Source organism: Triturus cristatus, chromosome 10 (genome assembly GCF_964204655.1).
Source record: "Triturus cristatus chromosome 10, aTriCri1.1, whole genome shotgun sequence".
NCBI classification, from domain to species: Eukaryota; Metazoa; Chordata; class Amphibia; order Caudata; family Salamandridae; genus Triturus; species Triturus cristatus.
Window position 1 is genome coordinate 106,197,639 of NC_140593.1, and position 17,745 is coordinate 106,215,383.

The 17,745-nt window shown below is 48.5% G+C and overlaps 1 protein-coding gene across 5 annotated transcripts in view; it reads left to right on the forward strand.

Annotated features, from left to right (window-relative positions):
• Positions 1-17,745, forward strand: part of CMC1 (C-X9-C motif containing 1) — a 223,076-nt gene that overhangs the window by 106,751 nt on the left and 98,580 nt on the right. For all 5 annotated transcript variants that reach the window (XM_085630554.1, XM_085630557.1, XM_085630558.1 and 2 more), the window contains one exon: positions 17,459-17,563. In XM_085630554.1, coding sequence (XP_085486680.1) covers positions 17,459-17,563 — 105 coding nt within the window. The remainder of the gene's footprint in view (positions 1-17,458; positions 17,564-17,745) is intronic.

Below are 17,745 nucleotides of genomic sequence, written 5' to 3' on the forward strand. Positions count from 1 at the left end.
TTGCTAACACAGTTCCATCTACACCGATACAACAGCATGCTATTATCTTTACAGGCTTTATGACCACCACCTATAATACCCGGCAACGCTCTTTTTATTTACTGTGAAACCCCATGGTTAAAGGCATTACATCAATTATCAGGTACTGGAAGATTCCTCCTAGTGATACAGCTCTTGGCGGACATCATTACTGAGTTCCTTATATCTTGTCTCTTGGTCATTTCAGACCGTCAAACACTACCTCCAGATAAATCCTTCACCTGTTATCCATTCGCTAGACCACATCTTGAAGTAAGCATTGCTCTTTATCTTTCCAGGGTCTATCAGTAGAGCTACCTTTTCTGTTAAATGATGTTCACAAATAACTAACTAGTTCGGCATCTGTCATCATACTCCTACTTGATCAACCATTTTCACATCCCATTTTCTGTCTTTCCCTTTTTCTTTTTTCATTTGTCTTCCTCCTTTACCTATTGGACTCTTCCTCATTTCTTGTCTTTCCTTTTTCTTCCTTCTTCCCTTTTTTTCCTATTTTCTTTTTTCTTCCCTTTTGTTCTTTTATTTTCTTTTTTTCTCTCCTCCCAGCTTTCTTTCTTTCTGCTTGTCTCTTTTTCTGTTCTAACTCTTTCTTTCTTTTTTTCATTTCGCCCTCCTCTCTTCTTTCTTCTGTTTTTCTAATACATAACCTTTCCCCAACCTCCTTTTTTTCTTCTCTCCTCCCCCCTTTCCTTCTTTCATCCATCGCTAGACGTTCCATTATCCACACTTTAGAAAGATATTTATCATTTTCATGTACAATCATCTTAAATGTTAATATTATTCTTCTCTCTATCCTTGGGTGAGAATAACAGATTCTCGCTGTATGTGAAGTGTCCTTGTATAGTTTATAGCCAATTTTATGTAAAAGATATATAAACAAAAAATTATTCATGTAATATCATTTTTTTAAATACATTTTCTCCAACCAACAGGAATTGTGGCATTTCCTGACGAAGGCGTACTTTTCGCCGAAACGCGCGTAGAAGATGATCATATGGCCACAGATTTGTTTCTACTTTTAATTGTTGTTTAATGAACATCAATACATTGAATGTCTATACTATGTATAAATGCATTGTTGAATTGCTTTTTTTATTGATTTTGCCCATGATTCTGTAAGAATCATATTAACAATAAACATTTATGTGATATTTTTAAATACTGTTTTTGGCTATACTACTTGGACACGTTTTACATAGCAATATACAAAAAATGTTAATTGCCTAGGAAGTTATTTTTGCACTGCAATAAATCATTGTACCATGGGGCAGGAGTCCGAATTCAATGGAGTTTTTTGTTAGTGTGGGAACTAACACGTCAAGTGAGGATCTGATCCAGGAGTCTAAAGTGTGAGTGTCAGATTCTACTGAATCGCTCAATGTGGGGCAGTTGGCTTCAGGTAGAGAATTAAGGGCTGGGATATTAAGCTTAGACCAGCGCCTGCCAAAATATGTCTTTAGGATCTCTCTCATTTGGGGTCCTGGTTGAACAGATGGGGAGAGTGGGATTGCAAAAGGATCAATCAATCAATCAATCATCGTATTTAATAGCGCACTACTTACCCAGAGGGTCTCAAGGCGCTGGGGGGGGGGGGATCCGCTACTGCTCGAACAGCCAGGTCTTGAGTTGCCTCCTGAAGGCGAGGTGGTCCTGGGTCAGGCGGAGGTGGGTGGGGTTCCATGTCTTGGCGGCGAGGTAGGAGAAGGACCGCCCCCCTGTGGTGGCTCTGCGGATGCGGGGGACGGCGGCGAGGGCATGGCTGGTCGAACGGAGCTGGCGTTTGGGAGCGTAGAAGTTGAGGTGGCCGTTGAGGTATCCTGGGCCTTGGCTGTGTAGGGCTTTGTGTGCGTGGGTGAGGAGACGGAAGGTGATTCTCTTGTTGACCGGGAGCCAGTGCAGGTCTCTCAGGTGTCCGGAGATGTGGCTGCGACGGGGGATGTCCAGGATGAGTCGTGCTGAGGCGTTCTGGATCCGCTGGAGTCTCTTCTGGAGTTTGGCGGTGGTTCCGGCGTAGAGGGTGTTGCCGTAGTCCAGACGGCTGGTGACGAGGGCCTGGGTGACCGTCTTCCTGGTCTTGGTGGGGATCCACCGGAAGATCTTACGTAGCATGCGCAGGATATTGAAGCACGACGAGGAGATGGCGTTGACTTGTCTGGTCATGGAGAGGGAGGAGTCCAGGATGAAGCCCAGGTTGCGTGCGTGGTCTGTTGGTTTGGGTGCGCTGCCTAGAGCGGGGGGCCACCAGGAATCGTCCCAGGCGGAGGGTGAGGATCCCAGGATGAGGACTTCCGTCTTGTCCGAGTTCAGTTTCAGGCGGCTGTTCTTCATCCATTTGGCTACCTCTTTCATCCCTTCGTGAAGGTTGGCTCTGGCGGTGGCGGGGTCGTTGGTAAGGGAGAGGATCAGCTGGGTGTCGTCGGCGTAGGAGATGATGTTGAGGTTGTGCTGGCGTGCGATGTCTGCGAGGGGGCTCATGTAGATGTTGAAGAGGGTTGGACTGAGCGAGGAGCCTTGAGGGACGCCGCAGATGACTTCGGTGGCTTCGGATCTGAACGGGGGGAGGCGGACTCTCTGTGTCCTTCCAGCGAGGAAGGAGATGATCCACTCCAGTGCCTTCTCCTGGACTCCGACGTTGCTGAGGCGTTGTACTAGGGTGCGGTGGCAGACAGTGTCGAAGGCCGCGGAGAGGTCGAGGAGGATGAGGGCCGCTGTTTCTCCGTTGTCGAGCAGCGCTCGGATGTCATCGGTGACTGCGATCAGGGCGGTCTCGGTGCTGTGGTTGGCCCGGAAGCCAGACTGCGAGGGGTCGAGGGAGCCGTTCGTCTCGAGGAAGGCGGCCAGCTGCTTGTTGACGGTCTTCTCGATGACTTTTGCAGGAAACTGGAGCAGCGAGATGGGGCGGTAGTTCTTGAGGTCGGTGGGGTCAGCCGATGGCTTCTTGAGTAGAGCGCTGAGTTCGGCGTGTTTCCAGCTCTCCCGGAAGGTAGCGGTGTCGAAGGAGGTGTTGATGATGTCCCGCAGGTGGGGTGCGATGATAGCGTCGGCCTTGTTGAAGATGTGGTGAGGGCAGGGGTCGGTTGGAGATCCGGAGTGGATGGAGTTCATCGCGCGGACGGTGTCTTCGGTGCTGATCTGAGTCCAGGAGCGGAGGGTGGTGGTGGGGGGCGGTGGCTCGGTCGTGGTGCTCGTCGGTTGAGTGCTGAAGCTGTTGTGTATGTCCGCGATCTTGTTGTGGAAGTAGGAGGCGAGGGAGTTGCAGAGGTCTTGCGAAGGGGTGATGTCGTTGTTTCCGGCGTTGGGGTTGGAGAGCTCTTTGACGATGTTGAAGAGTTCTATGCTGTTGTGTGCGTTGTTGTCCAGTCGTTCCTTGAATGCAGTTTTCTTGGTTGCGCGGATGAGTTGGTGATGTTTCCGGGTGGCGAGCTTGAGGGCAGTCCTGTTGTCCGGTGTTGGGTCTCTGCGCCAGGTTCTCTCGTGGGCTCGGCAGTTCTTCTTGGAGCTCTTGAGTTCGTCGGTGAACCATGGGGCTTTCTGGCTGCCGGGTCTGCTGGGCGGGGTCCTCAGGGGGGCGAGCTAGTCTGCGCAGTCGCTGATCCACTTCGTGAGGTTGGTGGCCGCCTGGCTAGGGTTCGTTGTGCTGGTGGGGGGGGTTCGTGCTCAGGGAGGAAGCGAGCTGGTCGGCTGTGATCTTGTTCCAGTTCCTGCGTGCAGCCTGTTGTTGGTGGTGGTGGATCGTGGTCCTTGCGAAGCTGAAGTGGACGCAGCTGTGGTCTGTCCAGTGGAGTCCGGTGGCTTGGCTGAAGGCGATGTCCTTGCTGGATGAGAAGACGGGGTCGAGTGTGTGTCCGGCGTAGTGGGTGGGGGTGGTCACCAGCTGCTTGAGTCCCAGGTTGGCGAGGTTGTCCAGCAGGGTGGTGGTGTTGCGGTCGTTGTTGTTCTCCAGGTGGAAGTTGAGGTCCCCGAGGAGGATGTAGTCAGCGGAGCAGAGGGCGTGCGGGCTGATGAAGTCGGCGATGTCTTCGCTGAATTGTGTGCGTGGTCCCGGGGGTCTGTAGATGAGGGTGCCTCTGAGGGTGGTGTTGGGGTTGATGTGGACTTGGAAGTGCAGGTGCTCGGCGTTAGCGAGGGTGTCAACGGTGTTGGTCGTGATGCGGATGGTGGTCCTGTGGACGATGGCGATGCCTCCTCCGGTGTGGTTGATGCGGTCCCTTCGGATGATCTTGTAGCCGTCTGGGATGGCGATGGCGATGTCAGGTGCGGAGGAGGCGTTCATCCAGGTTTCCGTGAAGAAGGCGACGTCTGGGGCTGTGGTGTCGAGCAGGTTCCAGATCTCGATGGCGTCCATGTTAAAGGGAGACGGTGGTCGGTCTGTAAACTACTATGGTTGGTGAATATGGCCAGCAGCATAAGTAGGTAAGTTCGAAATGAGTTAAACTTTAAGAATCGCAAGGCCCCCGATCTTTCAGTACTCCCTCCTGTTGATAGTTAATTGAAGTCTTGGAGTAAAAGTCCCCCGGATGTAGCCTGACCCACGTTTTCTGCCCGTATGCCTCGCCTTTTGTTTTTTGTTGATTATTTATGTTAACTGTATGTCTCCTGCCTCTCTCGAGCTATCCTGTGCCATTTACGGGGCTGGGCCCCAGGTGTCGCCTACTGCCTTGACTAATGTACGATCCTTTCTGAATCTAGCGGCCGGCCCTGGTGGTTGTAGGCCCATGCTTGTAACTGATTTATTGTTTCAATAAAATTTTTGGAAAAAAAAAAAAAAAAAAAGAATCGCAAGGGCTTCTATAACAGATGAAGCCATGCTACAATCTACTTTCTCAAAATGGATGTTGATATCACCCAGTATAGGAAATATAGAAAGTTTAAGAATGGGCGATGCGATAACTTCAGAGATATTAGAGCTCCAATTGGCCTCATTGTCAGATGGGCAATAAATTATAGCTCCAGACCAAGTAAAGTACTTAGTTGGAAGCAATAAAAGAAGAAGAACTTCACACTTGGGTTGCCAGCTTATCCATTTTGCACAGAATACATTATTTAAAAGTAATAGCAATACCTCCTCCCTTTTTTTGTTATATTTACGGTCCACTCTCAGAATCCTATTTAGAAGGGGGCAAAGCTGAGATGGCCTCTTGCCTGAAGCCTCATTGAGCCTGTTTTTTTTTTTTTTAAAGAACTGCAATTGGGTCATAGTCCATAAAGAAATTAAACATGTCCCAGTGATGTTTTACTAGTGAGCGACCTCGGTCCTGTGTTCGCACTCTCCCCGGCAACTCCGCTGTGCTCTGTGTCGCCTCTGAGGCCAGCCCCCTCCGTTGCAGGGTTCGAGGCTACCCTGATTCAGGTTTTTCACTGTTGGTACTCTGTGGCTTATTTTAAGTTTATTTGAGGCTGATTGTGCCTGCTGCTGTTTGTTTCATTCTGCTTGCTCAGTGTCCATTGCTGTGTACTGTTATTCTGTTTACTGGTTTCCCTCTGCTCCCGCCGATACTGCTGACCTGTGACCCCTCCCCCTACCACCCGTTCCTGCCCCCCAGCTGCACGTCCCTTCCGCCTCACCTTCATAGTGGCGGCTGATGCGCAGTTGCGCCACTGGCGCACCAAAGGCAAGCCAGCTTGCTCCTGGCCGCTTCCAGTGCAAGGACCCCTGGTTTCCCTAGACCCCACTGCTATGACGCAACCGCCCTCCACGCACCCAACCCCGAAAGACACGCCGACCGCGTGAGATCCTCGCCGAGCACCACCCAAGGGCAGTTCTCGTGCAGACCCTGCCGTAGATCCTTCACCATCGACAAAGCTCCCAGACCTCCGAGGGAACGCCCGATGCACACACCACCGAAACCCTGACTTGCATCCTTCTCAACGTGCGCTCCCTGCACCGACACGCCGTAGAGATATGGGACCTGATCGACGCCCTCTCGCCCGATGCCGCCTTCTTCACGGAAACTTGGACCAACGCCACCTCCGGTCCCGACACCGCCATCGCCATCCCAGACAGCTGCAAGATCCAGAGAAAGGACCGTCCCCACCGCCCAGGAGAAGGACTCGCCATCGTACACAAGACCCCCTTCTGACTCTCCACATCCAACATGAGTGACCCCCACTCCAACACAGAACACCTCCACGTCCAGATCCAGACAAGCCCAAGGACCATGCTACGTGGCACCCTCATCTACAGACCGCCAGGACCTTGCACCTACCATGCATCTACCATCCCCCAGCTTGCCACACCCCACGCCATCACCTCCACGGACTACATTTACTCGGGGACATGAACTTCAACCTCGGCGACTCCACCACTCCTCGACAACCCTGCCAACCTAGGGTTGAAGCAGCTGGTCAACACACTCACCCACAGAGCGGGCCACACCCTCACCCCCCATCTTCGTGGGAGGAACAAACATCCGCTTCTGCCACACCACCCAGCCCCTCTGGACTGACCACCACTGCATCCACTTCACCTTCAACACCACCACCGCACCCAAACCCGCTCTGAGCCCGCCGCGGCGAAACTGGAGCAAGGTTACAGAGAAGCACCTCAACACCACCCTCCGTCACAGCCCCCCCATCGCCACAACTGGCGCCAACTCCGCAGCCAGGGAATTTTGCAGCTGGGTCTCCTGCTGCTCCGACAAGCTCGCACCGCTCCACTCCCCTGTCAAACAACGCCCGCTGAAAGCTGCCTGGTTCACCACAGAACTTCAAGAAGCCACTCTCTCCTGCAGACGACTAGAGAAAACCTGGCAAAACTAGAAAACCACGGAAGCACGGAACAACCACAAGATCGCCCTGAAGGAATACCACCAGCGTATAAGGGACACCAAACGAACCTTCATAAGAGACAAAGTCCAGACCAACGTGACCAACACCAAGGAACTGTTCAACGTCATACAGCAGTTTGCAAAGCCCACCTGCAAAGCCACGGACGTCACACCTTCCCAGGAACTCTGCAACAAGCTCAACTCCTACTTCCATATGAAGATCAAGGCCCTCCACGACAACTTCAGCGAACCAACTACGAACACCACCACCCTACCCACCGACAAGCCGACCATCACGTCCTGGGATCCCGCTACCGTCTAACTCATCACCACGCACATGAAGAAAACCCACTTAGGAGCCCCTACGGACCCCTGCCCCCTGCACTTCTTCCACAGGGCCGCCTTAGTCATCGCACCCGAACTAGGACACACCATCAACGCCTCCCTCAGATCAGGCATCTGCCCAGATGGCTGGAAACGGGCGGAGGTGAAACCCCTCCTCAAGAAACCAACGGCCGACCCAACGGACCTGAAGAACTACCGACCCATCTCTCTCCTCCCCTTTGCGGCCAAAGTTACAGAGCGACTCGTAAACGCCCAGCTGACTGCCTTAATAGAAGAGAACTCCATCCTGGACGCATCCCATTCCGCAGCAACCACAGCACCGAGACTGCCCTCCTCGCTGTCACCGACGACATACGCATGCTGCTAGATCAGGGACACACCGCGGCCCTCATCCCTCTAGACCTTTCAGCAGCCTTCGACACAGTCTCACACCGGGCGCTCACAGCCAGACTACAAGTCGCGGTAGTACAAGGAGCCGCCCTCGACTGGACCCAATCCTTCCTGTCCAGCAGAACCCAGAGGAGCCGACTCCCTCCCTTCCTCTGCAAACAGACGGAAATCAGCTGCGGAGTACCCCAAGGATCATCACTCAGCCCCACGCTCTTCAACATCTACATGGCCCCCCTTTCAGACAGCATGGGCTCTGCATCGTATCCTACGCCGACGACACCCAGCTCATCCTCTTGCTAACGAAGAATCCCGAAGACACCAGACTCTGCTTCCAGGAAGGAATGAAGAACGTAGCAACCTGGATGAAGGACAGCTGCTTGAAGCTAAACTCAGAGAAGACCGAGGTCCTCATCCTCGGCCCCTACACCTCCGCCTGGGACAACAACTGGTGGCTCTCTGCCCTCGGAAGACCGCCCTCCCACCCCTACAGACCACTCTCGGAACCTCGGCATCATCCTTGACTCCTCCTTCTCCATGAACCGCCAGATCAACGCCGTCACCTCCACTAGTTTCAACTGCCTTCGCATTCTCCGCAAAACCTTCAAATGGATCCCCCCAACTGCAGAAGGACAGTCACCCACGAACTCATTACCAGCAGACTGGACTACGGCAACACTCTCTACGCCGAAATCAACAACACTCTTCCACACAAACTCCAACCCATCCAGAACAGCGCAGCCAGACTCGTCCTCGGGACACCGCGCCATGAGCACATGACACACCACCTACGAGGCCTCCACTGGCTCCCCGTCGAGAAGAGGGTCACCTTCAAACTCCTCACCCAAGCCTACAAATCCCTCATCAACATCGGACCCAAATACCTCCACAAGAGAGTATTCTTCCTCGTACACAAGAGGAACCTCCGCTCCGCTGACCTCGCCCTGGCAGAGGTCACCCACATCTGCAGAAACAGAACCGGTGGGAGAGCTTTCTCCTACATCGCAGCAAAAACCTGAAACGAGCTCCCGGTGAACATCAGACGCTCCCTGATCCTTCTCACACACTTCAGGAAGGACCTCAAGACCTGGCTCTTCGGCTGATCCAGAGCCGCCCCCCACCCCACCTAGCGCCTTGAGACACTCACGGGTGAGTAACGCACTATATAAACCCCTGATTGATTGATTGATGGATTCTGGGCAGAGCTAGACTTACATCGTTCCAATTAGGCACTTATGAAGGCACAGTCTTTGGTTGCAGGGGAGTGGTCATAAACATACAGTGTGGGTATTTTCTAACTGCTATAGTATGATCTAAATTTGAGAATGGGGGAAAAACTTCTCTAACAATGGAGCGAAGAGCAAACAGTTGAGAAGCAGAATAGGTAAGCTTACCTAAGTACATAGTGGCAGCGTTTCTAGCCCCTCTGCCTGTTCGGACGCAGAAGGGCACAGATGGGCTTGACTTTGGTGCATTTTTGGCACACCCCTGCACCATGGTCACGTTTAATAGCGCGTGCCTGGAGCAGGTAACAGGCTCCTAACTACTTGAGTTCTAACAGCTTTCCGCTGATAGCTCAACTATGGGCTCTAAAAAAATGAATTCCCCTGAAGAGAAATGCAGTTCAATTTCCTCAATTACCATTATCACAGTGCCCCCAAATTCAAGTTTTAACTGTTTAAATTTGACTTAATAACCAATGACAGTATTTAAAAAAAAAAAAAAAAAAAGACCTGATGGTTGTGAGTGGAACCAGCCATGTTTTGCATGCCTAAAATACACAGGACATGGGGCGAACTCTGGATCAGGTAAACAATCGAAAATTACCTTGTCCGAGGCCATCAATTGGACTGGACCTATGTCACAAGTTGCAGCCAGTAAGAATAGGCCTCCGGCTAATGGCCCTCCTTCAACAGAATATAAGGCCTTTGTTCCACCCAAACTATCCACAATATTCTGCCTTTCCCTGCACTGTCCTTAGTGTAGTGTCTTGCGATTTAGCAATGACTGAATCCTTTTGGCTCCTGATCAACTCCATAGAGCTGTGATGTGAGTGTTAGAAAGGAATGCATTGAAGGCTAATTTAGATTGTTGAGTTTGCAGTTATACGCAGAAGAATAAAGACATGTTATATTAAGTCTGTGTGTGGCGTAGTCATTGTTGAGTACCCGGGCTGGGGAGGATGCTATAATTGGCGACGAGGTAGGGGATGAGTAACCTGAAGATCTACAGTGCTCTCCCAGGGAGTCTGCCGTCGTCCAGCAAAATTCTTGTACGTTCCTCGGGCAAAGTGCGGAATCCGCGTTTGGCGTATGTGGAGTCAAAGCTCTGCCCCAGTTCTGTACAAAGCATCTGAAGTTAATGAGCGCTTCACTGAGTAGTCTACACATTGATGGCTGATAATCTGCTGGGAAGGCTGTACAAAGAGGCACTGTGCTACTGCGCAATTCAAAGCCATACATTCGTACGGAGTTCAAACACTATAGGTGGATGCAACCTGGTTTTGAAAGAAGCCGCAAAGTGCAAGATAACACAGCGAACTGGATCTCTGCAAGGTAGAGATCCAGGTGTCCGATAGCACAAAAAGACGCTTATAGGCAAAGGGATTCAAAACGGTCATTTGCTTACTAGTGCAGAGTAAAGAGAGTCCTCATGCCTTAGTGCCAGAGGGATTGACCCAGAGAAAGCACGTGGGATTGTGTTTGCAGGGCCATCCATAACCGAAGTGGTACCCCATCAAAGCTGCAGAGTGGAGCTCAGAACAACTCCAAAGGTCGTCCAAGTACAGAAAGCCAAGAGCAGCAATTTGAATCCTGAAAGTTTGCTTTTCCAATAGAGAACAAGAAAGAGGTTACATTTCCTGTCATTTACCCAGCACGTCGCAGGGCCTCCGAGATGGTGCACATGATGAAAGTCCTAGTGGACAGCTGACAATCTCTGAAAGGGCTCCCCATTCAATGTCAGTCACTCCCAAAAATGGTTACAATGCTTCCGCCTTCCTGAAATCCCCACCACCATGTTTTGATTCCGCCAAAAAACTAAATATTGTCGAAAGAAGGATTAGGGCCACAGAGACATTTGAGGATTTCATTGATGCACTTGAAGAGACTGATGACAAAAAGATGATCAAATACCTCAAAAATCTTGCTGGTGATGGTGTAAAGGAAGTCACAAGAAAGGTGCCACGAACTGAAGAAGAAATCTCATACCATCAGATTTAAAAAAACTCAGAATCTCAAGTTCAATCCGATGCCCAATGTAGATGACCAAAGATACATTTTCAGTCCAGAACAACACATTTTTGGGAAGACTAAACACACTCATCGAACATTAGGTACAATTAATTTAATGACGAACAAGCTGTACATCCCAGCACGAAGATACAGTGGGCGTCGTGACTTTACAGAAGCAACATTCGACACACACCCACAAGGCCAGGCAGCAACATCAGTTAAGACAAATCGACACTGAACAAAGTTGATTGCCATGTAAATGTTTGTTAAACAGTTCTTCTACAGCAGTATCAAGTGAAAGTGAAGAAGATGGTTGTGCCATGTTGATGTTTACCTCAGAAAAGCGTGCAATGTTAGTCAATGAAAAGTCGACATGCCCAAGCACCAAAGTCATTCAGACATTGTCTAAAGATTATACTAAAAATAAATGGTTGTTTGATACCTTTCATCATAGACAGTGGTGCGTCTAACATTATGCCTGAGGAGAAATATAATGAATTGTCTCCAGTACTGTAACTTACGCCATCGAAAACCAAAGTGTATATATAGGCTGTATCAACACCCTTAAGAAGTCAAGGTTCAGTCGTAGCGACGAGGAAACACAAGAAAACGAAGGTGCAAGCACCCATTAATGTGCTTCAAGTGCCTATCTACTCCGTTTCAGCACAGCTGCTGATATGGGACTTACTTGGGCGAACTGCAACATGAATGCTCACCACAAAATAGTAAGTCAATTTCCTTAATTGTTTCATGTTTTAAGAAAACGTAACACTGTGAAAGTAAAGTTTCACATTAATGAGGACGTCCATCCTGTTGCTCAAAGACATAGACGAATTGATTTCCATTTACAAGATGCTGTTGAAAAGTAACTCTGAATCATTACTTAAGCATGATATCATTGAACGTTCTAATGGTCCCTCGCCATTGGTTTCTTCCATCGTGGTAGTACCCACAAAGGACAGTGAAGCAGTGGAACGCACATGTGTTGACATGTGTCAGGCAAATAAGTCAATTGAACGAGAACGACATCCAGTTCCACACATTGCTGACATGATAACACAATTACATGGTGCAGACGTTTTCTCTCGCCTTGATGTGAATAAAGGTAATCATCAGTTGGAACTCGAAAAAAAATTGCATGTACATTACAACCTTTTCTACACAGGTTGGTCTGTTTTGATACAAAGGACTAAGTTTTGGTGTGTCATCAGCTGCAGAACGTTTTCCAGACGTAATTTGACTTGTCATACAGCCTGTCATGAATGCATTCAATGATAGTGATGACATTGATTTTCGTAGCTACACCAAAAGAGCAGGATAAAACTCTCACACAAGTATGTTGTTTATTGGCTGATGTAGGTTTGACTTTGGATGCTGATAAATTTGAGTTCCATAAAACAAAGCTTAAGTTCTTTGGCCATATCTTTTCTGATGGGGTATGACACCCGATTTTGCTAAAGTGCAAGCGCTGTCAAATGTTGATCCCAGCAAGATGTGTCAACTTGCGTTTTTGTCTTGGCATGGTCAGCTACTTTTCCGGATATATACGAGACATTGCCACTATAAGTGCTACATTGAGAGATTTGCCGAAGAAAAGGTTTTATTTTATTGGTCACCTGACTGAGAAAAGTTTTGAGAAAATGAAACAACCTATTGAGAATGCCACGGAAATGGCTTACTTCAGTCTGAAGCTTCATACGGAGGTTGTTGTTGATGCTAATCCATTCAGGCTATGTGCTATTCTTGCACAGCACAACAGACACCCTTATGCTTGAAGGCATATCGTATCTTTTCAAGAAACGGAGGTACCTAACAAAGAAACAGAAGGTTATAAGCACAGAACGAGGTCCTTCCCGTTGAATCCTGGCACCCATGTTCGAATTGAGCGGCTGAATGGGAACCTGAAGGTAGCTGATAATACTGCGAATCGAAATCCGGAACTCAGGGAATGGGAGCCGGGGAGAAGGCGTTCTGGGAGTGAGTGCTTGCAATGTTTCACACTCCATTCATCATCCCCTTTGGTTTTGCTTTGTTCGCCCTAAGTTGGCAGGGTATGCCCAGACGTGGGTCCCTTGCTCACTTTGCCACTGGATTCAAGCTAGCCTGGCTGATGATGGCTGATTAGCCAGAAACCAGTCCCAGGATGCTTGTTTCCAGTCCAGGGAAGACATGACTTGGCAGTTCGGGCTGGACTGTTCCCATGAGGCACAGGTTTAGACTGATATGCATATGCCCATGTCTGAACTAGGGTTGGTGGAGTGAGCTAAAGAATGATGGATTAAACCCAGATCAGTTGACTGGGGGTGAGTGTTTGCAATGTTCAACACTCCGTCCATCATCCTTTTTGGTTTTGCTATTTTTAAATGGAAACATGTACACAAGCCCCTCTACCAAATCTCCCAGTAAGTCAATTTTATGTTGCTACCCCTCTACACAATTTTCCTGTGGACGGTCAGCAATTGCCACCATGCAGGCCATCCGGTAAAGAATGTTACATCCTATTAGATCTCAAAACACCAGCTGACATCAAACAAGCATTCTAGAACACTTATTGTTGGCCGGTGCTGTGTAGCTGTCTATGTTTTGGTCCCCATACCCCCAAACGGAAGCTGTAACGCAGATCATCTGAGTAGATCCATGTCTCTTTCTGCCTTTCTTTGCGTGACTATCTCACGCCTCCTCCATTGCGCTGTACCCTATACAAGGTAAAAGCACCCTCTGGTAACCCATGTACAACACCAAAATGCTTCCCACATATGATCACTGCAAATGGGACACTGCCAGCCAGGCACTCATCCACTATGTAGCATGCTACTCACCTGATGAGGCGCTTTGACTCGCCCTGTTTTTAATGCGCTGTGTAAATGCTGCAGTACGGTGTATGATATGTGTACGGTCCTTATCCATCAATGCAAGTTGGGGTGTCCAGGGGGAGCAGTTGCTATTCAGGCTTGTCCTTGGGTACCCCACGTACTGCCCGTTACCACCCCTGGGCTCAGTGTTCAAGAAGACACTGGTGTGAGCGACATATAAGAAACAGTCCAAGAACCTGGTTTACGGTCTCTAGTTTCCTCACCCTCCATTTCTTGGACATTCTGAGCGGCAAATAGAAGGCTTAGAAGGCAATAATGGTGGGACAGAGAGTCAACCCTGTGATGTCTTTGAAGGTCAGAAGCTCAGTCGCTTCAATCCCAGCATTTTGGTGAATTGAAGTCCATGTCCTTCTCTGCTTGCAGTTCCAATCTTTCCTTTCACTTCTGGCATTAAACAAGAACAACTGTGGAAAACTAAGATGCCCATTACAAATAGATACGGAAAGAGAGAAGTTACTACTTTGGGTAGTTTTTTTTTAAAGTTTACAATGCAGACCCGTACCAAGAGCATTACAACGCTTTACCACAGAACCGGGCTTAGTTACATGTATTTTTACGGCACATGTAGATTAAGAGATTTGTCCAGGATCACTGGAGGCTGAGCCGATGCAGGGATTCGAGCCTGGTCCACAGTATTCCAAGGAAGACCGCTCTATACCCATGAGGCCACATCTCCTCCCTACGTTGATTTCTTGTAGTAAAATGGACAAGAGGAAATTCATCTTTTTTTTCGGATACTTAATCATCCATACTAATGCAACTTGTCATCTCTTCCGTAACATGCTGGACCCCTGCTAATGAGCCCTTTCGTTTCTTCAACAACTGCTGCTGAAATATGAATAGACGCACCAGGCTGACATCACTTTAAAAAACAGTTAACTTGAATTAGCTTCTGAAGATCACGTGATGGCTGGACATTCTCTGCTCTTCCTCGAATAGCACGTGCAGAGAACTCCATCTGGAGTTTCTTGTGGCTGTGTCTGCGTTTCAGCCTTTTTGTTTTTCTATAATACAACGTCAAGACATAGTAACACTTTACAACAGTTGCAAGTTTTTTGTTGTCATTAATTTGAAAGGCTGTCACAGTACACCAGATGCAAATTTGCTTTGTCAGTATTTTACACGTACATTTTATGTACCCCATTTGAGGGGCATTGAGTCTGGCCATAATGCCTGGTGTACTTTTATTTATCACAGACCATATGCACCGGACTCCAGTAACAGTGTGCTGCTGAGTGCATTAAATCTGGGGTCTTTTCCTAGTATGTGCCTGGGTCAAAAAGCAAATGCACAGCCGGATTGTCGCTCCACTGTGTTTTGTTTGCACGACATCATTTTTCTGAGACCGGAACGCCGCTAGACACTGGCTTATCAGGGTTTTTAAACGTTGCCAACGGTTCTTTGGGTCTCTTTTGATACAAGCCTGTGCGCTAATGCTGACTTGTTATGACTTTGCGTATTCAAGTCAGTAGGCAGAGGCATGGCCATGCCGCTGGTGGGCAGCTCCCACCCCTGTATTTGTGTTTTGAAAAAAAATAATCCCTGGTGTGTAGTGGGGTTTCTGCTCCCTCCCATCCCCAGAGGGGCAGATTGGGGGTAATCACCCCTATCAGCCCCCTGGGGAGAAGCAGAAAGACTCTCACTAGATTATTTTGTCCATGGTGGGCAGCACTCACCCCTATATTTGTTTTTAAAGAAACATTCCCTGGTGTCTAGTTTGCCTTCTGTCCCCTTAGGTGGGGACAGATTGGGGGTAATCTCCCCCATATACCCTCGGGGGGCAGGAAGACTGTTACCAGTTTTTTTTGCAGTTGTTGCCATGGACATGGCAAACACAAGGAGATGATGGACGGAGTGCTGAAACTTTTCAGACACTCGTACCCAGTTCAGATCTGGGTTGAATCCATCATCCCTTTAGCGCACTTTGCCACCCCAGTTCAGACCCAGCCAAAGGCAAATCAGTCTTGACCCTGTTCCCCATGGGAACAGTCCAGCCCGAACTGTAAGGCCAGTTCTTCCCCGGACCAGAAATAAGCATCCTGGGATCGGTTTCGGGGTAACACCCCTACTCAGCCTGGCTAGCTTGAATCCAGTGATCAAGTGAGCAAGGGACCCACGTCTGGGCATACCCTTCCAACATAAGGCGAACAAACCAAACAGGAGGAGATGATAGACGGAGCTCAAACTTTTCAGACACTCATCCCTTTAGCTCACTTTGCCACCCCAGTTCAGAACCAGCCATATGCAAATCAGTCTTGACCCTGTTCCTCATGGGAACAGTGCAGCCCAAACTGCCAATCCAGGTTTTCCCTGGACCGGAAACAAGCATCCTGGGACCCCCTTCATCAGCCAGGCTAGCTTGAATCCAATGGCAAAGTGAGCAATGGCCACGCCAAGCCCCAACTCCTATATTTAGTATAGGTGCCTATTTTGCTTTCTGCCTCCTAGTGGGGTGGGGGGGCAGAAAGACTGCCTAGCCTCTTGTTGGGGTGAGGGGCATGGCACATGGTGGGCCGTCCCACACCTATATTTTAAAAAATGAATCCCTGCTGTCTAGTGGGCTTTCTGCCCCCCTGGGGTGTGGCAGATTGGGGATAATCACCCCATCTCCACCCATTGGGTGGAGCAGGGGCAGAAAGACTGTCCCCAGATTTTTTTGTGGGATGGAGGCATGGCCATTCCTATGGTGGGCCGCGCCCATCCCAATATTTTTTTGTTGTTTTGTTATTATACCCTGTTGTCTAGTGGATTTCTTGCCCCCTTCCCCGGGGTGGCAGATTGGAGGTAACTACCCCCATCCATCCCCTGGGGGGCAGAGCAACTGAAATTAGTAGAGGATAAGATGAGCACGAGCCCTTGTCAAAGGAGCCGCTCCCCCAAAATACCTGGTGTCTAGTGGTTGGATCCCTGCTTGGGTATCACTCTCCTGTGGCGATGCCCAAGCATGGATCCATGGGGCAGAGATATCATTAGGGGAGATTCTTCTCTTTTCAATGATACCTCTCCCAAATCAGTGTTCGGGGGGGAGGGGGGGGTGAGATATGATCCCCAAGCACTGATGCTGTGAAAGTTAAACAAGCCCATTGGCTCATTTTACTTTCACTTTGCTGTAATGACGTCAGCACGCCCTGTGCGCTGACTGTCATTACAGGAATTGAAAACAAACACTGGAAGCGCTTTCCAAGCAGCTTGGAAAGGAAAAAGAGGGGCCTTTCTAACCCTCCCCAGTGTTGTACAATGGTCGAAAGATGCACTTAAGATGTTAATTGCTGACCCATTGTATAGGTTCTGTATTCGTATCTTTGTTTATGTTTATATTCAATATTCCTAACTAACATATTACACACAAACCAAAGAAAATACACATTTGATTAAAGGAATTCTCCTCTACAATGCTGTACATAACTGCATAGCATTCTAACTTCCTGGCTATTAAATAACCTGGGCATAAGGGGAGTATTCGTTTTTCACTTTTACAGATATATATATTTTTTTTTTACAAATTCTTTTTTGTTTTTATTGTTGAAGACATCAACTGAGACGCAATTTTCATTTGTTGACTTTCGCCTAAAAAAGTCCTAGTTTTTAAATTGTTTATAGTAGTGCATCTTATTTACATTTGATCTATTTCTGTAGTCTGCAAAACACTTTTCCTGTATTCGTTTTTGCATGGTGTGGTGATTCTCCTTTGTGTCAAATTGATTATCTGGTCTCATTTCTCCCAAATGCAAATAAAGCACTCTCATAACAATGAGGACATTTATGCTTTTTATGTATTGTGTTTTCTTATAGTAGATTTTTTTTTTTTTTGTAGAAGATTCTAATCCAGAACCTAAGTTGCGGCATGTAGAAACTGATGTCTTAATTCCCAAAATGATGAGGGAGAAGGCAAAGGAGCTGTGTTCCACACAGGTGCAAGGTAAAAATGTGTATTTAAGTCTCTTCTTTTCGTTATTAGCAACAAATCTCTCATTTATACTGTTTCCCAGCCGAATTGCGGCATTTGTAACCTACCGAAATTTGCAATGACAAAATGCCTGGTTAATATTCATGTAGATTTTGGTATGCAAAGAATCAAACTCTGCCTGTTGTGCCCCTTTT